At 34.5% G+C, this 26,925-nt stretch overlaps 7 protein-coding genes across 7 annotated transcripts; 2 read left to right on the top strand and 5 right to left on the bottom strand.

Moving 5' to 3' along the window:
• The first annotated feature begins 208 nt into the window (after positions 1-208).
• LOC108853799 (phosphatidylinositol/phosphatidylcholine transfer protein SFH11) lies at positions 209-2,598 on the top strand. The gene is made up of 10 exons (XM_018627242.2): positions 209-708; positions 790-1,056; positions 1,136-1,213; positions 1,289-1,390; positions 1,489-1,538; positions 1,630-1,738; positions 1,813-1,893; positions 1,976-2,050; positions 2,129-2,170; positions 2,282-2,598. Exons 1-10 carry the CDS (start codon positions 412-414, stop codon positions 2,405-2,407), a joined length of 1,227 nt encoding a protein of 408 aa, XP_018482744.1. The 5' UTR covers positions 209-411; the 3' UTR covers positions 2,408-2,598.
• A 1,100-nt stretch (positions 2,599-3,698) lies between these two features.
• Positions 3,699-6,019, bottom strand: LOC108849094 (ras-related protein RABA5a). The gene is made up of 5 exons (XM_018622599.2): positions 5,884-6,019; positions 5,070-5,107; positions 4,889-4,978; positions 4,342-4,760; positions 3,699-4,262 (listed from the first exon to the last, which is right to left on the bottom strand). Exons 4-5 carry the CDS (start codon positions 4,682-4,684, stop codon positions 3,937-3,939), a joined length of 669 nt encoding a protein of 222 aa, XP_018478101.1. The 5' UTR covers positions 4,685-4,760; positions 4,889-4,978; positions 5,070-5,107; positions 5,884-6,019; the 3' UTR covers positions 3,699-3,936.
• A 706-nt stretch (positions 6,020-6,725) lies between these two features.
• Positions 6,726-9,248, bottom strand: LOC108848532 (putative MO25-like protein At5g47540). Its single transcript, XM_018621920.2, has 11 exons — positions 8,746-9,248; positions 8,485-8,646; positions 8,286-8,404; positions 8,128-8,202; positions 7,938-8,031; positions 7,789-7,848; positions 7,617-7,685; positions 7,433-7,531; positions 7,298-7,342; positions 7,092-7,194; positions 6,726-7,011 (listed from the first exon to the last, which is right to left on the bottom strand). Exons 1-11 carry the CDS (start codon positions 8,863-8,865, stop codon positions 6,935-6,937), a joined length of 1,023 nt encoding a protein of 340 aa, XP_018477422.1. The 5' UTR covers positions 8,866-9,248; the 3' UTR covers positions 6,726-6,934.
• Positions 9,249-13,796: 4,548 nt separating this feature from the next.
• Positions 13,797-14,304, bottom strand: LOC108849464 (cysteine proteinase inhibitor 5). Its single transcript, XM_018623018.2, has one exon. It carries the CDS (start codon positions 14,247-14,249, stop codon positions 13,884-13,886), a length of 366 nt encoding a protein of 121 aa, XP_018478520.1. The 5' UTR covers positions 14,250-14,304; the 3' UTR covers positions 13,797-13,883.
• Positions 14,305-15,865: 1,561 nt separating this feature from the next.
• On the bottom strand, positions 15,866-18,658 carry LOC108855696 (tonoplast dicarboxylate transporter). Its single transcript, XM_018629573.2, has 3 exons — positions 18,152-18,658; positions 16,257-17,400; positions 15,866-16,168 (listed from the first exon to the last, which is right to left on the bottom strand). Exons 1-3 carry the CDS (start codon positions 18,596-18,598, stop codon positions 16,134-16,136), a joined length of 1,626 nt encoding a protein of 541 aa, XP_018485075.1. The 5' UTR covers positions 18,599-18,658; the 3' UTR covers positions 15,866-16,133.
• A 4,911-nt stretch (positions 18,659-23,569) lies between these two features.
• LOC108850396 (glutathione S-transferase T3-like) lies at positions 23,570-24,154 on the top strand. The gene has a single exon (XM_018623937.1). It carries the CDS (start codon positions 23,570-23,572, stop codon positions 24,152-24,154), a length of 585 nt encoding a protein of 194 aa, XP_018479439.1.
• Positions 24,155-24,433: 279 nt separating this feature from the next.
• LOC108849444 (NADH dehydrogenase [ubiquinone] 1 beta subcomplex subunit 8, mitochondrial-like) lies at positions 24,434-26,258 on the bottom strand. The gene is made up of 4 exons (XM_018622999.2): positions 26,014-26,258; positions 25,840-25,926; positions 25,658-25,753; positions 24,434-24,688 (listed from the first exon to the last, which is right to left on the bottom strand). Exons 1-4 carry the CDS (start codon positions 26,149-26,151, stop codon positions 24,632-24,634), a joined length of 378 nt encoding a protein of 125 aa, XP_018478501.1. The 5' UTR covers positions 26,152-26,258; the 3' UTR covers positions 24,434-24,631.
• Positions 26,259-26,925: the final 667 nt, after the last annotated feature.

The following is a 26,925-nucleotide window of genomic DNA, read 5'->3' as shown; positions in this document are numbered from 1 at the left end:
ATTGGTCACACAGATTTAAATAAAACTAAAATTAATATAAAATATCAAAACATCATCTATTTTGAAACATTCTAAACTCTCCAAAACATCATCTATTTTGGAACGGAGGGAGTATTACGCAAAAAAAAAATTAATAATATTATAGAAATTATTTGGAATTAAAATTCAGAAAGCCCATGGGCTATTGTAGGCACATTATATCTTTTAGGAAAAGAAAAATCAAAAACAAACAAACGTCAGGGAAGTGGGAACACACACATTGGCCGTTATTCTCTGAAGCCGAACTTTTCCCGCGCCGAGAGAAACCCAATTATTCGATTTTCACCACTTTCCCTTTCTTCCTTTCTTCCTTCCTTCCTCTCTACTTCATTTCTTCTCCTTCCTCAGATCGGCCCATGATCGTTGTCACAAATGCAAGAAACAGAGGTGAGTGTCAGAGACATACACATATCTGATGGTGCTGAAGAAGATTCGATGCAACCTCCTGATTCCTTTCACGACCAGCAACAAAACTCAAACAATGAACAAATGGTTGAAGCGTTTCGTAACTTGCTTCTCCTCCACGGCCAGTTACCTGCAAAGCACGGAGATTCCAATACGCTTCTCAGGTTTCTAAGAATGAGGGATTTTGATTTGATAAAAGCCAAAGATGCGTTTTTGAACTATATGAAGTGGCGGGTGGATTCTAAAGTGGATTTGATCTCTAAGGTAATTAAAAAGATTAAAAACTTTGTTTAGTTTTTTTTTGGATGAATAGATATTTAGGTCAGCTTCACTCACATCGGGCAGGAGTTTAAGTATGAGGAGTACGGTGAAGTGAAGAAGCACTACCCTCATGGGTTTCATAAGGTTGACAAAAGTGGTAGGCCAATATACATTGAGAGGCTAGGGATGGTTGACCTGAACGCGTTTTCTAAAGCAACCACCATTGAGAGATATGTCAAGTATCATATCAAGGAGCAAGAGAAAACGCTGAGCTTGAGGTATCCAGCGTGTTCCATTGCTTCGGAGAAGCATGTTTCCTCTACCACAACGATCTTGGATGTCTCTGGACTGGTAAAGTGGTTGTATATTTTCCGCCTTTCTTGTTCTTTTTTTTTTGTGTGTGTGGCTAATTTGTTTGTTTGTTGGAAAGGGAATGTCAAACTTTTCAAAATCTGCGAGATCTCTCTTTATGGAAATCCAGAAGATAGATAGCAATTATTACCCTGAGGTAGGTTAAGTTAGGTGATTTTTTTTTCTGATTTGATTAGCAGCTTTCAGTTCTGATTTGGGTTTTGGGATATAGACGTTGCATCGCCTCTTCGTTGTGAATGCCAGTTCTGGATTTCGGATGTTGTGGCTTGCACTCAAGACCTTTCTTGATGCTCGGACATTGACCAAAGTTCATGTAAGAAATATGCCACTTGATGCTTTCTTTTTCGATTTAGTGTCTTTCTTATACACAAGACACAAAGATTCTTTAATAATTTGTTCTTTTTTTTTCAGGTGCTAGGTCCCAACTACATTGGAGAGCTACTTGAAGCAATAGATCCAAGGTCTTTACTAAAACCAGTAAAAAGATGTGTTTCTTGTATGATGATTTAAATTTGGAATCTCAGCATTTTTTGTGTTTGATGTCACAAACAGTAACTTGCCAACATTTCTTGGAGGAAACTGCACCTGTTCAGATCATGGAGGGTGTCTTTTCAGTGATGAAGGACCCTGGAATGATCCAAACATCAAGAAAATCATCCAGGTTTACGTTATAACCATTTACATGTCCATCAAAAGAGTACACAATTATTTTCACTGAAAAGGGATGTTTTATAGGAAACTTACACAATGGGAGATGCTGATCCTGAGGAGCATACTATGGATACAGTCTCAGAAAATGCTTCAACCTATCAAAAAGTATAAAAAAGGATTGTGTAAATATACAAAAATAGAGTTCTTGATTGATATCAAAGCTGAGAAAGATTTATATGAAATGCAGGAAGATTCAGGCAAGAACATGATTACGTTGCAGAAGTATGCTTCCCTGAAAGCTGCTGTTAAGGAAACACAGAAGGTTATTAGGAGAATAAATATTTAGTTTCATGATATTAGTAACATCCATTTTCCTGATTGGTGTGGTTGGTTCTTTCAGAGAATTGAGATGTTGGAGATGTCACTTCATGAAACAAAAAGGGTAAAGAAAGAAAGATATGCAAAGCATTGGAAATTCAGTTTTAGTTTTACATTTTTACTTGTATATGCGTAAGGTGTTATTTAATAAAATACTCTTTCTCCTATTTTTCAGGCCATGAATGGACTTGGTGAGATCATTGAGACCATTAAACCGAATCAAACCGAAACAATCAATAGCCAAACGCAAACCGTTTTAGAACGTAAGCCAACAGTTACGAAAACGTCCGGTTTGACCTGAAAAAAATATTGCATCACTGATGATGTCAATGGTGTGTGTATGTGTGTGGGTGAGTGAATCTCATACTAGGCGGATAAATGCAATCATGTGTGGAGCCAATCTGTCACACATGCAACTGCACGTGTGATTTGATTGATTACTGAACTTCAATTTGGTCCTCTTCCCGATGTCAAATGCTTCATTGGTAGAACTTTTTTTTTTTTCCGCCAATAGATTATATTAAATAAACGGGCCAAGCCCAAACAAACGGCCGAAGCCCAGTTACACTAAAATCCGCTACAGAACTCAAAAGCCAACGGGCTACACTAAAACAAGAGCAACAAGCCCACAGCCCAAGCAGTGCACAGAGAATCTAAAAACGGCCCACGGCCCAACCTTGAAACCCGCCCGACCCAGACCAGAAAGCGCGTCGAGGAGGTAACTCGCCACGTGGGGAGCTCTGCACCAAAAACGCGACACGCGTCTTCATCTCCTCAACTCGACCGCTTCAGTCTCACCGGCGCCGGAACCAACACTTTCACATCACCCGTTCGTCGGAGCTCGGAAAACGCCAGAGCCTCCACCCGAAACCATTACATCTCTTCACCGCGTTGTCATCACGCCGATAAGATCAATCGACATCCCGATATCTTCATCGACTTTGTAACACTTGAAACCCTTGACACGCACTCGAAGAAGCCAACACCTTTTCCACGGATTCGTCATCTTACCGGAGATCTCTCGTCTACCGGAGTGACTCCTTCCGCCGTAACCGCAAACAACCAAACTAAAAAAACGACAGAACGAACCTAACCCAAAAGACCCGGGTTCCTGAGCGGCAGCGCAGATCTTTAGTAGCCTCCGCACTCCGAAGACCAAAGCCGGCGAAGACAGATCTGAGGGAGATCTTCTTCCCGGAAGCTTGAACCGGCGTTTGTGAATCTGAAGAAGCCTCCACCACCCGGAGAACACACCGCTTGACGAAGCTGACCGCTCCCTCTCCACTGAAACCTTCCGACGGACGCGTCGTTACTCCATTCCCGAGACCACCGACAGAGATGGGGGCGGAACCAGAGCTCAGACAAGGCCTCCGCTGCCAGCTCTAGGAAGAAGGAGCCAAGAGGAGCAAAACAATAGAACAGAAGGGAACTCCGGCGTCGGCACGGACGCTTCATTGGTAGAACAACAAATATTTTATTTACATTCAAATTACTTTATAGTAAAAAAAAATACTTATGATGATTATAGATTAGCAATAGTATCAAGACTCTGTAACTTTATGTTATTCAATCATAAGTGACATTAACAGAACTGTGACAATCATCATCATCATTAAACAACAACAAAAAGTGGTAAACTAAAATAGAGAGCACGTAGTTTGAGTTTTCATAAAGCTTCTGCAATGGAACATTTACAGATTACTACAACCTAAACACTTCCACGCCACAACACTCAAATTTTAACATTCATGGACAAAGAAACAATCAAACATATTAGAAAAATTAATCTTCCTTTTTTAAAAAGCTCTCTACAATTTAAATTTTACTAAATCACGTAGAACAACAACCACCTTTCTTGGTCTCTCCCTCTGCCTCGGATGGAATCACAACTTTCTTGCCATTGCTGAGCGAGGCAGGATCTTGCTTGTTCAACTCCTGTGAGCTCATCACTTTCCTGCTCAATATGTTGTATATCTCCTTCACCACCGTCTCAAACGCAGCTGCCACGTTTGACGAGTCCAGAGCCGACGTCTCCATAAAGAAAAGTCCCTGCGCTTCAGCCAACGCCTTCCCTTCTGATGTTGGCACTTCTCTTATGTCCTTTAGATCCGACTTGTTCCCCACCAAGATCGTCACAACGTTCATGTCAGAGTGTGCTGCAACATTTGCATTAAAAGATTGTTTAGTGTAAGATAAGAGAGATGAAGTTTTTTTGTGTGTGATGTTGTTACTTACTGTGGAGCTCGTTAAGCCATCGACCAATGCTCTGAAAAGTCTGCTGTCTGCTGATGTCGTAAACAAGAAGAGCTCCAACAGCACCTCTGTAATAAGCAGAAGTGACTGCTCTGAAACGTTCTTGACCTGCCGTGTCCCATATCTGTGCTTTGATCTCCTTCCCGTTGATATCAATCTTCTGCGTCTGGAACTCCACTCCAATGGTCGACTTTGAGTTGGGATAGAACTCGTCCCTGGCAAATCTTGCGAGCAAGTTTGATTTACCGACCGCAGAATCACCAATGAGAACAATCTTGAAGAGGTAGTCTTCACTCTTGTTGTCGTCCTCAGAATGAAAAGCCATCTCCTTGTTATTTGCTTATATTACTCTCCCCTTCTACAGAAGCATTTTTTTTTTTTACCAGCCCGTATGCAACACGCTAGGAACAAAACAAAGTGGGAAAAGTGAGTGAGGAAGAGAGAAAGAGAAGAATAAGTAGAGTTGGCAAAGGAAACTTCAGAAACAGGAAAAGATTGAGATCTAAGAGTGAATATTTTAAAATCACACCTGTCTAGTGAGGTAAGCTTCCTAGAAGATTCTTCTGTGGAGCAAACAAAGTTGACTAATTATCATCAAAAACTTTCAGCTCTTCACCGCCTAAGAAAATTTACCACAAGCAAAAAAGGTAAGCCCTTGACATATGAACGAGAAACCCTATTCTTAGACGTATAAAACCGATACAAGTTACCTCTTCAGGAAAGCTGGATCCGATCCTTTTACCACCTCCTACAAGATTTTAATATATATAAACAAGAAGTAAAGTAAAGGGCAACTTTAGATCACCCTGAGAATCTAAAAGTTGAAGTCGGTGGGTGGATAGTAACACACTATTAACAAAGGCATCTAATCTAAGTCTCCTCCAATAAGAAAGCAGAAGCAATATTCTCTCTATCGAAAAGAAGAAAAACAGAATTCAGACCGAAGAGACATGCGCGGGCCCTAAGCAACCAACCAACAACAAGTACTCATGAGTGGATCACACAAAGTGATGGAAATCCTCAAGTCTTGTCATTAAGGTTCGACACACAAAGGATAGTAAATGATTGTTGCAGGTAATATACGGAATGATACAATGAGTTTAGTAGGCCACCTTTTCTGAATAGATGACATCTTTGTCACACACTGAAGAATTATACACACACAAAAAAAATCGAAATTTCACCTAAGAAGATACTAAACCCAAGTGAGACCCAATCTCACTTGGGAAGGAGTCAAAGAGGATTTTTTTGAGATTTTCTTTTTCAGACAAACAAACAGAGCGTGTAATGGAAGATCAGAGTAGGAAAAAAAAAACAGAATTCCAAAGTTACAGGAGAGAGATCACAAAGACATTCTCGTCAAATGTAAGACCTAAACACACTCTATAAAACGCTGATCATCGTATAATTTTATCATGTTCGCAGACCCCATTTTACATAAATTAAACAAAATCAAAACATAAACAGAGATAAATCACAAGGGGTTGTTCCTTGGGAAATTGAGGAGGAAAAATAAAAGGTTACCTATGTTAAAGAAAATAACGATATAAGATGGGATCCCTAAAATGGAATGGATCAGGGGGAAGACAACGAAGGAATTCAACGCTTCTGCTGGGGAAATCAAAGAGACTTGTTGTAACCAAGTATAACTCTGGCAGAGAGCGAGAAAGAGAGAGAGAATAACCGGAAATTTTCCAATTCCGGTTCGGGATTTTATTATAATGGGCTGAACGAAATTATATTGTGGGCCTTAACTGGACCTATCTGACCTCTTTTATTGTATAGGCCCCTACGTGCCTTTCTTACATCCTTTTTATTACAATCTTAAAAGAGTGTTACAACTTTGAACAAAAAAAAAAAAGAGTGTTACAACTAGCTAAAAGGTTATTGATTGGTAGAATTTGATTTGTTCACTTTTTATAAATTAGAACCTATATTAATTGTTTGTAAAAAAAAAAAAATCACTTGTTTGTAAAATCTTTGAAGCCTGTGGCCTCGATCAGGTCAGAGATCTTAGGAGTAGATAGTAATATAGTCTTAACTCAAATGGAGCCCAACAACACCTGCTTAATGGAGACATGTAACTGGTAGTCATTGGGGGAGTGTTGACCGCTTCGTCGCAGCCGTACGAGAAGAGAAGCCTTTGCTTGATATGCAGTCATACAGAGAGGGAAAGCAGAGGAATCTGCCAAGACATCTTAACTTGGAAACAGTGGCCGGTCTTAATACGCATAGAGACAGTTGGTGCAAAATTAGAGAGTGAATTAACCGGCTATTCATACATTTGATGTTTTATTATTTGAAGGGCTATTCATACATTTGATGTTTATTATTTGTTGATGATGTACATGTGAACTTATACGCGCTTAGCAAAACCATTTTATTGAGGATCAACAGTGAAATGTGTACAAGTGATTACATAATCAAATAAATATCTCGTCTGTGTATGTGTGTGTAAGAGAAAGTGAGAGAGATTTGTTACCTAATAAAGAAACAACAACAAACTTTGATGCTCCAAAAATGTCTTTTGAGTGTTTTAAAAAAAGGGAAAGAAGGATGATTACTGTTGGTTGGTTCAAGCAAGATCTTGTGGCTCAAGGGCTGCAATTTCTCTCAACACCTGACTTTTGTCTGCTTCAAACCTCTCATCCTCTGCCAGCAAAATGGATCAAACAAAGCATTTAACAAGGAGTAAAAGAACAAAATACAATCACTTAATAGGACTTTCATACCTTTGTCTGGTTTTAAATCAGCCAACAATCTCAGGAGCTTGCTCCTATTAGCCACCAGAATGTTGACTATATCTGCAGGCTTGTTTTGGTTCGCCACAAACAACTGCACAACAGTGGTGATAATCTCATTGCAATCACGTTGGAACAACATTTAAACAAGTATGATAATTACGTTCCATAGTACAAAAATATATATATATATATACCTTGAAAACATGGAATGCTTCTATCTGGATGCTCTTGCTTGACTCCTGTAATTCAAAAAGAATTGTGTTTATTTCCCAAACTATTTTAATCAAGAAAAGAAGATTCAAGGAGGGTATTAGGGTAAAGCGACATACTCTCAAAAGATTCATGAGAATCCTCAAGTTATCCCTTGAGCTCACATATTTCGTCATCACAGCTGAATTTGATCGATCCAGTAATATATCACCCAACAACTGTTTACACGATACCGTACATGAGCTTGATGACATGCTAAATTACTGTTATAATGTTTAGACAATCTTATAATTTGTACCCTACCTTGATAGCTTGCCGTCTGGTTATATAATTACTTGATTCAAGAAGCTTTGAGTTGTAGTCCGCGAAAAACTGAAAACCGAAAACATTTGAGGATTATAAACAGAATAAAGCATGAGTCAATCATAATGTTCTGCCTTAACGCAAAGATCATAACATTGCAAGAAAAACTTACCCAGTCTTCGTTGTTGGTGAGGAACTCTGCAACAGTAGACTTATGCCTAGTTAGCAATTCCTGTAGAGAAAAAAGACATATCACAGTGTGGGAGGTTATCATTGCATGATAGTGAGAAAAATGCAGAGTTTGTTGCAAATTAAAAGAACCTTGAAAGTTGCAGCTGCATCGGCAGCAATGTCGAAATTAGGAAGCTGGATGTAATCGAAGAACTTCTTCACATGCTCCGATTCCAAAACATATCTGAATCCAAGGAAATCATGTAGCCATTATTAATATCTCTGAACCGATCATTACAGGTTGTAAACAGAAGAAAAAAAATGAAAATGAGAAGCTCACTTGGCAACAATCTGATGGCGGATGCACTCTCTAAACATAGCACCGTAATGCAAAGACATGTCCGTGTTCTCGAAGCTGACAATTAAAAAAAAGACATCAAAAGTGCTATTAAATAAAGAATCTACCTTAATGAAACTTGAATGTAGAACAAGTCTCACCCTTGAATCAAAACATCCATGAGATCAAGATTGGCTTCAAGATAATCAGAAGCAATCAACTTGGAATTGACTTGCTGCCTCTGTAGATTAGCAACAACTTGTGTAGCATCTTTCCTAGTCTGAAAAACCAAAAACAAAAGCATTCTCAATCCAAATCTCAAAAAAAAAAGATGATGATGAAGTCTTTGAAAATGTGAACCTCGAGGTTGAGTTTAGGGAGACAAGTAATCAAGAGGCGGAGAGTATCCTCTCTAAAGAACTCTTGAGTCAACTGAGCACAAGCTTCAGCAACAGGCTCAGCCTCGCTGTTTCCATAGAGAATCGACTTCATATCACGTATGTTCCTGCTCAGCTCCGCCATCTACAAATAAAAAAAAAAAAAAAAAAAAGCAAAATGACAAATCCAATTGAAGCAAAAATGCACAAAACGATTAGCAACAAACTTAATTAACGAATATACCTTTTCATCGCGTTTGGAATCAGGCAAAGAGATGGAACCGAGGGCGTAGAGAAAGAGATCGCGCGTCTGTCGGACGAGGTCAGACGGAGTCCGAGGCTTGGATTTGAAAAGCCCCTTCATCTTCACATCCGATTGATCAGACGGTTCGCCGCCGCCGCCGCCGTAGCCAGCAGCAGAAGAGGTTAGGCTTCCGCTTAGGTGCTGGGACGAGAGCCTCCGCGAAGGTGCGGGGCCGTCTCGTCCAGCACCTCCTCTCGATGACACGCACGACCCTATCTTTACCCTCCTCTCTCTCCCCTCCCCCCTTCCTTTTATTCAAAATTCAAAACCAAGTTAAAAAAAAAAAACTATTTCGAAATCTGAAGGTCTCTGTTTTATATCTCTAATTTTGAACGTTTCCCCTATATCTCCTCCTGTCTCACCATCTTCCTCTCACCCTCCATTTTTTAGCGTTGCAGGAATAAGAGAGAGACAGCTATTTTCTCTCCTATTTCATGCTTCCTAATAAAATAAATTATTATCTAGTGAAAATGTCCAAATGAAATAACGACATTTAACTATTTTTAAGCTATGTTCCTTTGTATGTAGCTGCAGGCAGCGATTAATCTTATTCATAAGTCGTATCCATTAAAACTGTTCAAAAAAAAAATTAAAAGTAATAACTTGTAGTTTGTAAAAGATTGATATTTTAAATTTTACATATATGTTCATTAAATTAAATAAATATTCTTATCTATTAATTTCAGCTTTATCTTAAAATTTTGTCTGACTTTCCAATAAAATTACACTTTTTAATATTTTAGCTTTAAACAAAAGTCTAAAACACATTAATCTTTGAAATATAAAAATTAAAACTATCTCATGTATACAGTAAGAATACAAATAATCATCGTAAGTAAATTGTGAGATATAAGTCGACAAAAAGGAGTGGTTTGATACACTGTTGCAAACTTCTATTGTTTTTTTTTTATTTTTGCTCAAATGATTCTAAACTATTGTTTTACTGTTGACAAATAATGAATAATGCAAAAACAAAAACAAGTGCTACCACTCTCTTTATATTTTTATTTTACCTTTTAGACAATAAGAAAATTTTTATTATTTTATATATACATTTATTTACTTACCCATATCAAATCTACTAAAATTTTATTTATTTATAACAAATTTGAATGATTTAAAATAATTTGTATACAAAATAATAAATATGTTTAGGTTCAAATAAGTGCAAATACACTTTTGTATTTATGATTTGTAGATAATAAAGAAATATATGTGTGCATTGACAAAAATTACATAATTTTATCACATTAAATTTTTAAATTTTACATATCAGATTTTATATGGAGTAATGATATTTATAAATTTTATCAGTTCATATATATATATATATATATATATATATATATATAAAAGTAAAGAAGAACTCATCTTCTTTCTTTTTTAATTACTTTCCTCGCGTATGTATAAGATCGAATCATTTCTAAAACAGATTAATAATCCTTAACTTTTCGAGAAATCCTTCATCAGTGGTTGTGTGTTAATAAATTATAGAATAAAAGATTCAATAGTGAAATTTTGATATTTTGATATTGATGTTTATATTTTTATTTTAAATAAAAATTAAATTAATTTTGTTTAAAGACAATTAACACAATTATAATTAAAATATAAAATAAGATGTTGGCTATAAATTTTATATTTCAGATATATAAAATATTTTAAAATAATATATAGATAAAATTATATTAGTATTAATGATTTTTTATGTTGTAAAATTTGGAATTGATTTAATAATTTTGTTTAAAAAACAACTAGCGCAATTATCAATTTTAAACATAAAATAAGATATGACTATAAAATCTCATGAATATCATATTAAATTTCATATTTCAGATATATATAATATTTTAAAAATAATATATATATATATTAAAAAAATTATATTAGTATCACTAATATTTTAGTTTATAAAATATAAATACATTATTTGTATCCCGCAGTTACACTATTCATTATAAATGTCACGATTCGTATTTTGTTATGAACCGCACCGCTTAGACGAACCGCAATTGTTCCGCAGTGTGCATTTCACATGTATAAATCGCAGTAAAACCACATCGCACTAACTAATCTACTTGTCCCGCACCGCACAAACCGCGGTTATCATTCGGAGACATAAAATGAACATTAAAGTGCGGTTTGGGACCAGTTGCAGATGGTAGCAACATGCAAACGATTAAGAGCTTGACTGGTTTCCAGCTACCACCCGCAAACGCAGTTTTTGCCATTAGTAGCGGTTGAAAGCGTTTCAAAACAATCACATAAACCGATATAAATCGTTTCAAACTATTTCGAACCTTTTAAAATCAAAAGTCGGTTTCAGCTAGCGTTTGTGGTTGCGGGCGGTTACGGTTGGACAAAAAATTATAAAATTATTTTTCTAAATATTTTAAAATTAAAAAAAAATTAAAAAATAAAAATGGAAATATTATAAATAAAATATATACACATTTTATATATTAATTTAAATTCAAAAACAGTATCATAATTTTTTTTTATAAAAATTTTAAATTAGCTATTCGTTAGAATTTTTTAAAAATTAATATACATACATAAAGATATACACATGTAAAAATGACACAAAATATTCTTTTAAAATTTTTAATATAAATCTTCAAAAAAAATATATTAAAATTATAACTTTCAACTAAAAAAAATTAATAAATAAACAAAATATTATTATTAATCATATTATATTAATAATTATTATATTTTATCACAATGGTATGTTTTTATATTTTTATAATGTTATAATATGTCTAAATTAGTAAACCAATATCTCATAATCAACCAGTCATAAATATTCTGCAAATGCAACAATTTTCAAACATATGCTAGTCATACAAAACGCGACATAACGCTTGAAACCGCAACCACCCACATCCGCAAACTCCCGTAGCCGCAACCGCTGCGTTTGAACCAGTCATACCCTAAGGTTTACTAATTAATTGCTTCTAATACGTACAACTGAAAAACAGAAATTGAATCGTTAATCTCCTATATATTAAAGGAGAAACATTTTAAAAGTAATAACATGTAGTTTGTACTAATTTAAAAAATGACATACTGAGTTGTCACGTAATTGGAGTGTTAATTTTGCTTACATGACAGTTTGGGAATCAATTGAGAATTTTGTTAGTCCAACATTAATTTGCTATAAAATTTATATTATTTAGTATGTTCATTATAGACTATTCATTTATCAAATTGAAATTTATTATCTATTATTTCTTTAAATAAAACTTACGTACGAAATTACCTAATGTGAATAAAATATATATGACAATTAATGATTTTAAATAATAAATATTTGCTAATAATTTGTATTCTTTCTATCATTTTTAATTCTTTATTATTAAAATAAATTACACAATTACATTAATCATATAATAAAATTTAGAGTTTTTTGTATATGTTGTATTTTAAATTTTTCAAAACGAGTATAAATTACCAAAACTGTAAAAAGTCTCACATAAACTTTTATGATCAAGGTTTAATTTTTTAACGTAATAAGATACAATCATTATAAAACCATATGAATAAATAATTTTATTTTAATAGGTGTTTATGTTAATATATATATATATATATAGCATATCATATCATATCATTTAAATTAAGCTATACATCATATTAAAATACATACTTATATTTTGATATTTGCATTGAATATAGATTGAAAATTTAAAATTTTAATTTTGAAATCTTCATTATTTTTTCGAATGATTATAAATTATTTGAAACCGCTAAATATCTCACATTAATAAATAATTAATTGGTGTAAACTTTGTTACATAAATATGCAAATAATCATAAAATCGTATGAGTAGAAACCTCATTTAATAATAACCATATGAAAAGTATACTATATTTTTATAAATTGATTGTTTTGATATATTTACCTTAAAATGATTGCGAACAAACAAGAGTGATCTTTTAGTTTATATACACACGCCAATTTATTATATAATAGTAAATGATTTCTTAGTTATTTAATATATAATGATTATTTTGCACAAGATGAGATCTTAACCTAAGTATGTATCTCTTTAAATTTTTTAAATCTTAAACATTTCTAAATCTCAAGACAAAACAAAAGAACAAAATGTGAATAAACTTCAAAATCAATATTTATATCGAGTAATAACCAAAATCAAAAAACGACAAAACGAGAAAAATATTGAAGATAGATAGGATTGACATGTGAACATAAACTTCTTATAACCATAATTAACTTTTAAATTTTTAAATCATGATATAAAACGGAGTTGACATAATTTCATTGTAACCAAATAATATGTCCGAGGATTATTCAGCCTAAACGTTAGGTTTTTATGCAATAAAAAAAGTTTGACCTAAAATATTTTTAAAAAATGATCAGCTCATCAGTAAACAAATTATGTAATTAACAAAAAAGTTTTTAAAAAATTGTTTAAAAGCCAAAAATATTAGTTTGGTCAAGAATATAATTTTTATTTTTCATACAATATTTCTTAAACAATTTTCATATAAGTTCACCATGCGCAAAGCGTATTTCTTATCATATTTACGAATTAATTCTCAACTATATTAAAAATTGTAGTAATGAGAAAAAATGTGAAACTGGTAGTTGAATAAATACTGGTCACATGTGATGAGCTACTAGCATATGGTGGACCACATAGAAATGACATGTTCGCTTTACACCTTCAACACTTGCTCTCACATGTGGTAATCTCGTGTCTCCTCCTTTGTAACTTCTTCTTTTCAAATAATTGACATTCTAATTCACATAATTAAATAATTGAAGATTTCTTCTCTTTTTTTAATTGAAGATTTCTTAATGATATATATTCTCTCAATGGTCTCGTGACTCCAAAATCTATACATCAGATTAGCCGGCGTAATTAGCGGATTTGTCACCACTTGTTCAATCATTTGCATCAGATCTAGGGTTTACGCCCAACAACATAAATTTTGAAAATCAGAAAGAAATACAGGAATCAAGATTAATTCAATTCCTTCTTTGTTTATTTAACTTTTTTACTGTATTTTATCAGATCATTACATATGGAGAACTTAAGAGGAAACAGTCATTAGTTCATGGCTGGCTTGAAAGAAGTGAGATTCTTTGATTTTAACCAAGGCTGCTCCCATACAATCGCTTCGTAGTTTTTGCTCGCACCAGCATTGGCTATCTTTACGCCATCATTAACCGCCACGATAAGCCGGTAATTTGTACCGGCAACTACCTGAGAATCGCCGCTAACAACCGACACGAACTTGAGTCCCGATTTGCTCTGCTTGTTGTACTCGGAGACCGCGAATTCGCCGATCTCTACGACGTGAGGGTCACTAACGTTTCTGAGGGGACGCCATCCACCGACAAACGGCGACGCAGAAGCGTAGAGAGGAAGGAGAACGAGAGAGAGGAAGAGAAGGAATATCGCTTTGTTATTCATTTTCGCTGTTTGTATATTTTGTAACCGTTGTTTTGTGGAATAGGTAATGGCAGAGTTTATGTATGCATCTTTATAGTAGAGGCTGCTACGTGGCGTGACGTGGCGCGGAATAATTAATTTCTTGCAGATTTCTGATACAATGGGCCATAAAGAGAAGAAAAATGCTAAACTATTTAATTAATGCTTAACGGAAAAGGATCTAACTAATCAAATTAAGTTTTTCGTTATTTTATATTTTTCAACCTAGTAAATAAATCACAGTGGTTTATAGGTATAGATGTTCTATTTGTGGTTTGGTTCCGATCCGTTTTTAGTTTTCGATTTTGGGTTATAACTATATAATAACTGCTCAGTTATTTTTAAAATTTGGTTTGGTCTAGGTTTAATTACTTGATTTTTTTGTTTGCTTGGATAAGAATGTTAAAAACAACTAATATCTGATAAAATTTTGGTTCCAATTCAATTCGGTTTGATTTTAGTTTTTCGGATAATGCATATAAAAATTTTAGATTTTTTTGGATTGATATCGTGTAATTCGGATAAATTTAAATATATTTTTTAAGAAAATCAAGTAATCTATTTTTTGTGTGATTTATATGATTTCAAAATATTTGAATAAATCTTCGGAAAATTCAATTTTGGGTAGTTCGGTTTATAAGTAATATTTTTAAAAATATTAGGTATTTAAAAATTAAATAAAATTAATATTTTTGATAAATAAAATATTATATGTGTTCCATAGTATAAATAATTTAAAAATTATTTAATAATTTAAAATATAAAATGTTTTAAAATAAAAGATATTTTGATATTTTAAAAATAATTTTAATTTTATTCAAAATTGATTGACTATTAACATTGTACTGTATTATTTATGATTATTTAACTTATTTTAAATTCATACCATCAATAATATCATTTCAAAGTAAGTTTTAACATTATTAAATATCTTTGTACCTATTCAATTTTTTTATTTGGTTTTTTTTTTACTTTTAAAAATATAGGAATCTCTGAATTTGTAAACACCGGTTTGAACTTTGATTCAATTTTTTGGTTTTTTTTTATTTATTTTTCGGTTTATATGTCCATGCTTAAGGTTTAATATTTGCAGGAGTTATAGCTTGACAATTAGCCAATCAATTACCCAATCATTTTCAGCACTGTCCAACTACCATCTACAAAATTAAATACCGAAAAAAATATAATGATAAGATCTTATTAAATTAATATAATACACAACTATTTAGCAAAGGACAGAAAGAGTAACGGACAAAAAGAGAAATAAAAGCAAATACATACAATTATAATGATTATTAATGTAAAACAAACTAAGGCACGGGCGTTTTCTTTTCTTTATTTTGTGTGTGACACGCTGGACAGTGACGTGGCGGGATTATCAACAAGGTGGATATGATATGGACAAGTAGGACCGCTGGTTGGGTTTACAACTGTTTATTATGAATGTTTTTTAACCGATAAGAACTTAAAGCAGATTATCTCATACACACACAAATTTTAATAGTATTTTATTAGATATGTAATTCAAATATTGAAACCACATTTTAAATATTTCAGATGAGAAATTTTAAAATAACTCAGTACTTAAAATGCTAATATGCAGAAATTTAGAATACACATTTATATTTTATACTATTAACATATTTGTTCTCAATATACATACACACGAAACCAAAAAGAAGACCGAACTTACCGGTACGTTGTAAACACAAAAGAAAGCAATCGTACCGGATACTATACTCGCCCGGGTTACAAAAATGGGCCGGTTTGATGACCACATCCAAATTTCCCGTTTCACATGTGACTGATGTCCCCTACTTTGTAAGAATATAGTACAATGAATCGATAGTACTTCAGCTCATCGAGCTAAGTTACTCCTTTTGATCCAAACACATAAGTCCCTGCCATGTAATATATAAGATAAGCAACTAATTTTCATACTGATCATCATTGTAAAAAAGAGGTGGCTATGATAAAATTAAATTATACCTAGGGTTGGCATCAAGACAGAGAGAAAGGCTGTTCCTGCCATCTTGAGAGGTAACCCTGTTTTCATCATGTCTTTGATCTCAATATGCCCTGTTGTGAATCCCACCACGTTAGAAGGTGTTCCCGTGGGTAGCAAGAAAGCAAACTGAGACCCAACGGCACCAGGAACCATCAGGAGCAGAGGATGGATTTGCATATTCTTCGCGATCTCGATGAGCAAAGGAACCAACAGTGTAGTGGTTGCGTTGTTTGACGTGAACTCAGTGATTGAAGCAGCAATGAGGCAAACCATTGGAGCGATGGCCCAATAAGGAGCTGTTTCTAGAAACACAAGCCCTTTAGATAAAACTTCAGCTAAGCCACTTGTACGTACTCCATCAGCTATAGCGAATCCAGCTCCTAGTAACAACACTATGTTCCACGGAAGTTTCTTGCATTTGCCCCAATCCATCAGCTTCTCTCCCTTTTTAATACCGTTTGGGATTATAAACAGCAACGTAGCCATCATCACACTCACCGTTCCATCACCAGCCCGGCCGTTAAAGATGCAACCCCAGCCGGGGATATCGTCGGTTATATTTCTTGTCATCCATAACACAACCAAACCACCAAACACAGATAAGACCATCTTCTCGGCGAAACTCATTGGTCCTAACATCTCGAGCTCTCTACGAAGATGAGATTTATGAAGATAGGGAGAGAGAACTTTCCCTGATCCTTTAGGACAATACAACACGCATAGAATACCCCAAAGCACCACGAATATACACAACGCCAGTGGGAAACCGAAGAAGAACCATTGGCTGAAACTTATTGGATCAGCCTCCGGGAAATAGCTTTTCCACATTCCGACAAGTATCAGATTCACTCCTGTTCCTGTCAGTGTGCTCATTCCACCAACGACCGCTGAATATATCACACCGAGCACCACCGCTCGGCAAAACTTCCCCACCGCCGGAGACACCATTTCTGATGACGACGATGGTGACGAAGGGAGTCTCTGAAGTATTCCTGTAGCGACTGGCATCATCATGACAGTAGCCGCCACGTTGTGCATCCACATGCTCACGAACGCCGTTGTTGCGCAGATGCCAAGAAGAAGCAGCGGCGCGTTTAGAGGCTCCACGCAGAATACCATCGTTATCTTCACAAATTAGATTATCCATCGTTATGTTACCAACTTATCAATTATTAGATATGTGGTAGCTTATTATTTATTTAAGCTCCAGAGAATTATATAAGATATATCATACTACTATTGAGTACTGCTGTTGACGTTAATAGTTGTACCTTGCAGCCTAATTATCATACGTGTTTATGTGTCTGACTCACTACACTATGAAATATAAATTGGCATAGGCCAATAATTTAAATGTTATAATATACATATATAACACATATGTTAGAAATAAAATTAAATAGAGGTCATCTGTCTATTTGCAGCCTAAATTTTTCTGCTACTTAATTTTCATAGGTTCATTTTATCAGGTTTTACCTTGTTCTAAACACAATTTGTTGAATACATCTATAGAATAATTTGCATCCATTCCTTTATAGACACAGACCACGTACTACTACCTATTTTATACAGTTGTAAACTTATAATTTAATAAGTGGGGATTCAATTGAAGCTCTCCACATATATCATAGTTGTAAGTTGTAACTAACTCATTCATGGACCCATATAAAATCATCTGGTTACTTAAAAATATTTTCTAGAATATATTTATGAACGACATGATGGCTTATCCAGGTTACACCGTATTCAAAAAAAATGACATGATAAAAATCGTCATTTTTCTAACACTATAAGGTGAAATAACCAATTTTGTATAAGGTTTAAAAACTAGAAAAAGACAAGAATATTGTAATGAAAAAAAGATAAAACGACTTACGTTGAGGGCGAGCCGGCGATGAATGTTGTAGTGTTCGACGGCAAGGGCGAGAATAAAGCTCCCAAGAACGAGGGAGATTACGTCATCCATGTAAGAAGTTGCCACATGATCCGCCGTCGTGATTCCGAATAGTGGGAATAAAAAAAGCGGCGACATGGAGGTGATGGGCATCGGGACGGCTTCCGTCAACCACCACGCAAACATCCACACAAGAACTCCTAGCATGTTCTTCGCCGTCGTCGTATCATCTCCCCCGAGCCGTGCGCATAGACACACGACGGCGCAAAGAAGAGGACCAAGAGCGATGTAACAGTTTTTGGGTGTGAATATTGTCCGGAGATGTTGCCCCACCGTTTGTTTTCCGAATGGTTCGTCATCATGGACGACTGGCAAAAGCGGAGATTTCAGATCGTTGGACGCGGTGGCGGGAAGATGACCACCGTTCATTCTGTTAATACCGTTTTAAGTGGAAGGAGATAAAAGAGTGGAGAAATGTAAGAGAACTGAGAAGGGAAGAGAGCCCCTTTTTATAAATCAATTTATTTAATTATTAAAATGTGTCTGGCCAAAAAAATCTACGTTTTATATTATGGGTCATACAACAATTAATTTGTGTAATATTTTTGTTCTAAAAAAAGAAAAAATTGTGTGGTCACAAGACATGGTATTCGGTTTATGAACGTGAGTGAGTGATACATGGATGGTTGATAGTAAGAGTTGTTTTATTCCTGCAAAATGTTGTTTTTCGTTTTAATATGTTATGTAAATGAAATAAAATGTTGTTCCAACGTGTGTATCACCAATATTTGCAGGTTTTTAATTAATTTCATGAATAATGTATGAGGCCATGAGGGTCAAAATAATGAAAAGATTCAGTGTTTTTTCTTGGAAGAAATCGCATTATTGATGGGATAATGTGTAAATATAAAAAGAAATGTCATTCTACAGTAAATATGAATGATGACTTTTCAAGTTATCTAAGGAAGTTAGTGTTTATATTTATTTTATTTTATAGAATTGACTATAACAATATATAATGGACCCATCACCCATGAAAATAATGGTCTCTAATAATTTACAGGTTACAAGTGGCGAAGTTGAGGTGGCTTGTAAATTCTGGTATCTGATGATACATAAGGACACTGGATATTAAGATGACAAGTACTCATAACGATTTAAGACTATTTAATCGTAATTATATACTGCTATAGTAAACCACTATAAGAACTAGTTCCAAGAATTATGGATCAACTTTGTTGTATAGCTTCAATAAACATTCACAGTCCCGCTTACTGTAAATTATTCCACAATCTGGAAGTCACTTTAATAAAAGCTGTGAATCGAATGTATGTTATATTATTCTAATATATATTTAGATTTTTTTTTGTTTGTTTGTTGGTGCAGTTCTAGTGTCATATAAGTGTTTCGCTTTTGTGGTTAAGAATTAGAGGCTATGCAAATTTTAGAAATAAAGAAAAACGAACAAAGAGGAAAAACATTATTGTAGCTTCTTCGTTTAACATTATAGATTATTTTTGTTTGGTGAAGTTCTAGTGTTAAATAAATCTTTTGTTTTAGTGGTTAAGACTTAGAGCTTATGAAAATTTAATAAATGACGAAAACGAACAAAGAGAAACAAAACAGAAAGAAGAAAAGCCAAACAGTTGGCAAGAGTCAAGAGAGAGTATCACACGTTAATAAGTGCAGCCTTTGGTAGTCCTCCAGAGCCCAACTTCCCTGGTTCATACCTTCCTCTTTCTTGTCCTTTTTCTCCAACTATTTTTGTAATTATCATATTTATAACGAAATATGAGCAAATATTCAGATCATAGAATCGGCATGTATTTGGATGGATAACCAGATATTAGATCTCTCTAAGGGATATATATGCACTCACTTGGTCTAACAAAGATCAGCACATACATGCATGTATACTATATACGTAGGACAAGTTTTGCTATATCCATAAGTCCAACGAAAAGGAAGACTAAGAATCATTCCCTTAGATAATTGCATATAAGATAGTACTGTAACATAATGATAGAGAAATAGAGAGGTGTGATACGAACAACCAGGGAAAAGAAGAGCCATAGGGCAGATGACACGTAGTCAGATCAGGTAGATGATTAAAGATGAAACAAATGGGATATTGGAAAAGATTGAAAGAAATCAATATCTCAAGACTCATGTGGCTGTCTTTGATTCCACCGCTTAGTCACCAGATATGAATGATTATCAGTTTTAATCAGCTGAGTTGTAGACTATGTGGTCTCCAAACTTACCTATTTCTTGTTTGATTAAATCTCTCTTTTAGTTGTTACAATTCTACGTTAAGACTTTGTATTTGTTCAACTAAATCCAATTCATTATCCCACACTATAAACAATTAAATTTGACTATTATCTATATTATTAAAGTTGTAGTACAAGATGAAGATGTTTGGATACAAGGATAAGAATATTAAAAAAAATTAAAGTATTTGGAAATATGGATTGTAGTTTTTTTAAAAATTAATTAATTTTGTTTGGAAACAAAAATAGTAGTATTAGACAAAAAAGTAATGGGCTTAAGTTATTAAATCCATTATAAAAAAATGTTGTCAATATATATAAGAAAAATATAATACAAAACCCGATTTGAAATACCAACTCAAAATATAGTTTTTATATTTCATATTAAGTTTTAAAATATAATATATGTAATTATTTATATAATGGTACGTATAAAATATTATTAATTATATGATTACTTATATGATTGTACGTATAAAATACTATTAATTATATGATGAAAATATACGATATATAATAATGACTAAGGATGGGTTTTACGGATACTCATACGGGTTTGGTTCTGATCATTTTTCGAGGTCAAAGATTTTAGTCCTATTAGGATGTTTCTAAATTTTTGTTTGAGTTTGATTCGGATCTTTTCGGGTTTGGTTCGGGTTTTGATAACCCATTTAAATTATTTTTAAAGTTTTAAATCACTATATATATTAAATTTCTCAAAATCTTTAAATAAAATAATATAATACCTATAAGTTTAAATAACATATGTCAGAATACCTAAGCTTAACATAACAATTGGCTTGATTTAAAATTATGAATACAAAATCAATAATTATTTTAAGTATTTTTGGTGATTTGAATATGCTTTAACTATTTCAGATATTTATTTTTGACTATCTATATATATTTTTAAGTATTTTAAACCAATTTAAAAGTATCATTTTGATGTTTTATATACGTTAAATCTAAAAATAATTAATATATATATATATATATAAGTATATAAATCTATTTAGATAAATTCAGGTACCCGAATCCTTCGGTTCGGATTAAATTCGGTTTTTAAATAACAAAATTTTGAATAATTTGAATATTTAATCAATTTATGTTCGGGTTTGGTACTATATTTTTGGATCGGTATCGGTTATGTTCCTTGCCAAATCCTAATAATTACATAAAAAACAAATATCATCATATTTTTCAAAATATGCATCCGCGCACCTAGATCAAAGTCTATAATCATTTATTTTAACAATAAGCTAAATAAATATGTTAATTGAAGAGGGAATAAAACAAAACTAGAAAAATACATAGTTTACCAGAAACACTCTATGTGTCAAATTTATTATAAAAATGTTTTACTAAGATAAATATATTCAATAATTACAAAAAAAATATATATATTTCATAAAAGTGAAAAAATAATACTCGCGCTTTCGAAGCTCGGGTCAAAATCTATGTTTCTTAAAGTCTATTCCTTCTTCTAAACATGTTCGAGGCTTTCACAAATTGAATTTCCACCGTATGCTATTTGTTTGTATATATAGGCGCGATACAAATTGTTTTTCCTAACCGACTTGTCGTGATGAATTTTGATAGAAGTACCGAATACGTAACGGTGAAAATGGAAAACCATTAATTTGTCAAATATGGCTTTGGAAATTCGTAAACAGACACGAACTAGTTCATGTCTGATGTCCCTCTCAATGTCCCTACTCACACATGCCAGTCACAGGAAATTGCATTTGCGTCTTCTTTTTTCTTTAGCCTTTGTTTGGATTCGTACGAGGCTTAAACCTTAACATGACACATGTCCGCTACTGCTTTGTGTTCATTTGTGTAAACACAACCTAAGAAAAAATCTACATAGGCTGAAAAGCCAGATGTCTTCTCTTAGAGCATCGTTATCGGCGGGATTTAGCTAAAGTCCTTAGCAATTAAGGATTAAAATTAAATAAAAAATGGCGTAAAAGATAAAAACGTTGGTTAAATTAGAGACGTTTTATGCGCGTCCTTAGTGCCACACGTCGTCATTTGAGAAGTTCTTTGTTCGGTGTAGGGTTTACATCGGTTTGGTCTCGAAAATCAATTCCATCTTCTTCCCTTCTTCTCTGTAGACGACTCCAACATCTCCTCTGTATCTCCGCCGAGTGAAGCCGAAATCGAAGCATTTTGTACGATTTGGCTTTGTAGACAACAGCTCCGTCGATATCCGCCGGCTTCGTCGCTGTTCTCGTTGATCTCCGGCGGCTTCCTGTTTCATCTCCACCGGCTTCCTGCTTCTCTCTTGACGGCGATACGATTTGCATCTGGTGCTTCGCCTATTCGAAGCCGAAAGGACTCTCCTTTACCTCGCTCACTCCTCACGGATCTCCGTCACCGATCTCCGCCGCTTGCAAGCAGAACTAAAGGTATGTATGTTTCCTCTGTCTTTGGTTAGTGATCGGAAGTGATAATATGATTGTCATCGTGTGTTATGTTGGTTAAATTTTTTTTGGTTTGGTTAAAACGAAGTGATGATATGCATTGTTGTTTGTGAATCATTTGTGAATCAGATTTAGGGATTCTCTAGTCTTGTTCTGTCTTTGTCTTGTGTGAGAATCATTTGATATACGCTTCTCTTGTATCTAAAGTGTAAAACGAAGTGATATACACTTGTTTTGTCTTTGTCTTGTGTGAGAATCGTTTGATAGAAGCTAACTCACATTCATTAGAGGCACAATTAATGTTAGCTCGAATTGTAGGTGGTGGTTAGTTGCTTGTGATATGACCGCAGTGTTAAATGCTTAGCTAAATAGTTGAAGTGAAGTGAAGTTTGCAACCAAATCGTCTATGTTAATGCTTAGCTAAATAGCTCTAGTTAGTGAAGCGTGACTGACTTAGCTAAATAGGTGAAGTGAAGAAGTTAATTTGAAACCAAATGGTTGTGGTTTAATTTAATGAACTTGTACTTTTAAGTTGTGTTTGGTGTAATAAGTTCAGATTTATGGTTAGGATATTAATTATGCTCGTATAATCTCCATCCTCTTCTTCCTCCTATATAAACTCCATCGTCTTCTTTCTCTCTTCAATCATCTCAACGCATCTCTTCTTTATCTTCTTTAAACGCTTCTCTGCTCTTATAGATATGGATCCTAGGAATCCATATACTCAGTCTTCTTACTTAGGCCATCTTAACAATATCCATGAAAACTTATCTTATGATAGTTTTCCCTCTACTGTTAACTTTGGAGCATCAGAGATCCCTCATTTCAGTTCTCAACAATCTGATGCTCCATCTCCACCCGAAGTAACAGCCGCGGAGCGTAGTCAGAGGACGAAATGGACTCCAGCCGATGATGAGGTTCTCATCAGTGCGTGGCTTAACACGTCGAAGGATCCTATTGTAGGAAATTCACAAAAGGGAGGCACCTTCTGGGACCGAGTAGGAGCATACTATTCAGGAAGTCCTCATGCTATAGAAAATGGTGATCAGAGAAATCATCGTCACTGTAAGCAAAGGTGGCACAGACTTAATGATCAAGTTAACAAGTTCTGTGCCGCGTATTCTGCAGCAGAGAGACAACTTGCCAGTGGTGAGTATGACACTGATGTTCTAAAGAAAGCTCACCATATCTTCTTCACTGATCAGGGGACCAGATTTAACCTCGAGCACGCGTGGTGTCTCTTGAGGCATGAACAGAAATGGGCAGATTTAAATTTTAATATTTAAATTTTAAGATTTAATGAATTGAATAAAATGTTTGTTTGTTTTTTTTATGATGTTTGTATTTTTTTTTTAAATTTGTAATTTTGTTATGTTTTCAATTTTAATGTTTAACTTTTATATGTATTATTTAAAACTTCTCTTTTATATGTCATTATTTATTAAAATAAAAAATTGCTAAGATACAACATAAGTCTCACCAATAATCACCACATTTTGCAAAGTCCTTAAATTTGTCCCTAATCAAAAAGTAATATTAATTAATGCTAAGGACTCAAAAGTGAGTATCACCAATAATGTTGCTCTTATGAATACCACCCAAATGGTCACTGTTAGTTACAGAGACAACGCATCTAAATGAAAACGATGTCTCTTTTATTCTTTTGTCTTGAGGTTCTGAGCAGGAAACTAAAAGAAGTTTTGAAGAATAAAGCAGTGAAGAAAACACGCTTGAGCTTGATGAGCAGATCACTTGATAGGTCTCTATGGCTCTCCACCAAGCTCCACCCTCAGGTTGTCATACGGATACACTCTTGGTGTCTGCAGCAACAGAACAATAAGAGATGACCCATGAAATGGGAAAACAAGTACTTCCAGTGGTAAGAGAAAAATACGACCAGAGAGATGATATGGAAGCAAACAACAACAGATATTCATCTCATGTATAGACAAATAGACAGAGAGCATCTTCTTAGACCTAGTGTGCTGTTCAACTTCTATAACTCGAAACACATCAAAACAACACTCATCATCACAGTATAGTTTTTGATACAACGCCTATGATGCTTGACCAGTGGCCAGTAAGCGAGCTAATTCATAAATTTAGCTGTTAATACCCCTCTAGCTAGAGCTTAAGCATGTACTTAGTTCCCAAGAACATGATGGGTGTTTTTTCCAGTGTTCCTAATAACTGCGTACAGGCTCAACCAATCAAGAAAGGATGACGAAAACAATGCATTTATCCAACACTATCTTCAGTAGCAATAGCAAAAATATATGTTCATAAACAGGCAAAATGCGAAAGCTGAAGATAAAATATTGCTGCATTCAGCAGATGAAAGAAAAGAACATGGAGAACCTTCTGTTATCTAAGTATTTGTGGTGAACTAAGTTTTCATTTCGCATTATCTAAGTAAAGATTACGGCAAAATAAGCCCATGCCAAGTATACGTTTCATATTAGTGACAGCGATAATGATAACGTGGTTGACAAAACTGAATATTTCATCGTAGATTCACAGTATAGCACAGAGGGTTAAGATATTGTAGCAAATTTTTATTTGTCTATTTGCTCAAATGGAAAAATAACACTAAGGACACGTCTAAGCGAACTAATTCATAGATTTTAGTTGCTGATAAACCTCTAGTTAAAGGCTTTAAGCATGTAGTGAGTTACCAAGAACATTGTGGATGTCTCTTTCAAGTGTTCTTAAACTCTATGTAACAAAAAGAACGATGAAAACAGTACTTTGAAGTGAGTACAGATGAAGTTGAAGGACTTTTCACTTACAAATGGAACCTTTGAAGCTTTATCATTCACAACAGCGAGTAAACCGAGAGTCGCAAAGAACCCTAAACCGCCACACAACCATCCCAATGCTTCGTACTGTTTCACTCAAAACTCCAAAATCAAATCAATCACTAAAAACAATCGATTAACGCCAAAATCAAAAGAAAAACTCTAAAACAAACCTTGCCGACGGTATCAGCAATCCGATCAATGCAAGGCTCTGGGAACGCAGTCCCGTTGTCCCACATCAGCTCGTCGTTAACCGATAGCTGAGACGTAACATCAAAGAGGGAATAATAGAGTCTCATAAAATCGAATCGAATTTTCAAAATTAAGAGAGAGAGATTTGAACTCACCGGCTTATCGGGGACGATGTGTTTGCCGACGGGGAGACCCATGCCGGCGCGCTGGCGGAGAGATGAGGCGTTGGATCGTGCAACGACGCCGTTTCCGCCCATTATCCTTGAGGCCACACCGCTCAATCTTCCTGCCATTTTCGCTGTCCCCCCTGATGCTTTTTCTTTTTCGTTTCGGAGTGAGTTTTCTCTTTGTTCTTCTTTCAGGAGATCCCAAAATCAATCGGTTCTAGATAGACGAACCAATTGCTCTCTTACCCGGTGCAGATCAAAAACTTGGTACTGATCAAAAAAAACTCAAAACGGCGTCGTAGCAAGTTAGTACTGATCAAAAACTCTTACCCGGTTTGTTTCGTTTCCTGCAGAACTTTGAAACAATTGACGCTGGTCTCTTGCATTAAAATTCAGAGCAAATACGATACGACTAGCTTCTTTTTAACCATATGAGTTGTTTCGCAATTACAATATATGCCTACCTGAATGGTTTTTTAATTGGGTCTTCAAGTTTACATAAGCTCTGCGTTGTTGGTTATCACACTCACATGGACATGGGAACCTACGCAGGGAAATATCTACATATCGATGTGACTCAAACTTGTGATTCTTCTAAGTGTGTGAAGAACTTTGCTATTGAATGAATTTTCTCTGTGTTCTGCTTTCACTATGGCCCCACCGAATGAATCTAATCCCTAGCTTCTTTTGCAACATATCCTAATCCACACTATTTAGCACCTTTGTCCACTAAACTGAGAGGCTATATATGTTTATTCGTGGTCTGTGCTCTCATTGCCTGCAACGATGAAGTTTATGAAAATTGTTCACTACTTTCATATGGACATTTTTTTCTGATTGTACATTTTATTAGGTCTGCAAAATGGACTTGCTCTGCCTTTAGGGACTAAAGATGTTCAA

The sequence above is a fragment of the Raphanus sativus genome, chromosome 4 (genome assembly GCF_000801105.2).
Source record: "Raphanus sativus cultivar WK10039 chromosome 4, ASM80110v3, whole genome shotgun sequence".
Classification (NCBI taxonomy): domain Eukaryota; kingdom Viridiplantae; phylum Streptophyta; class Magnoliopsida; order Brassicales; family Brassicaceae; genus Raphanus; species Raphanus sativus.
The sequence above is the reverse complement of the archived record's forward strand: the minus strand, read 5'-3'. Positions and strand labels throughout refer to the sequence as shown.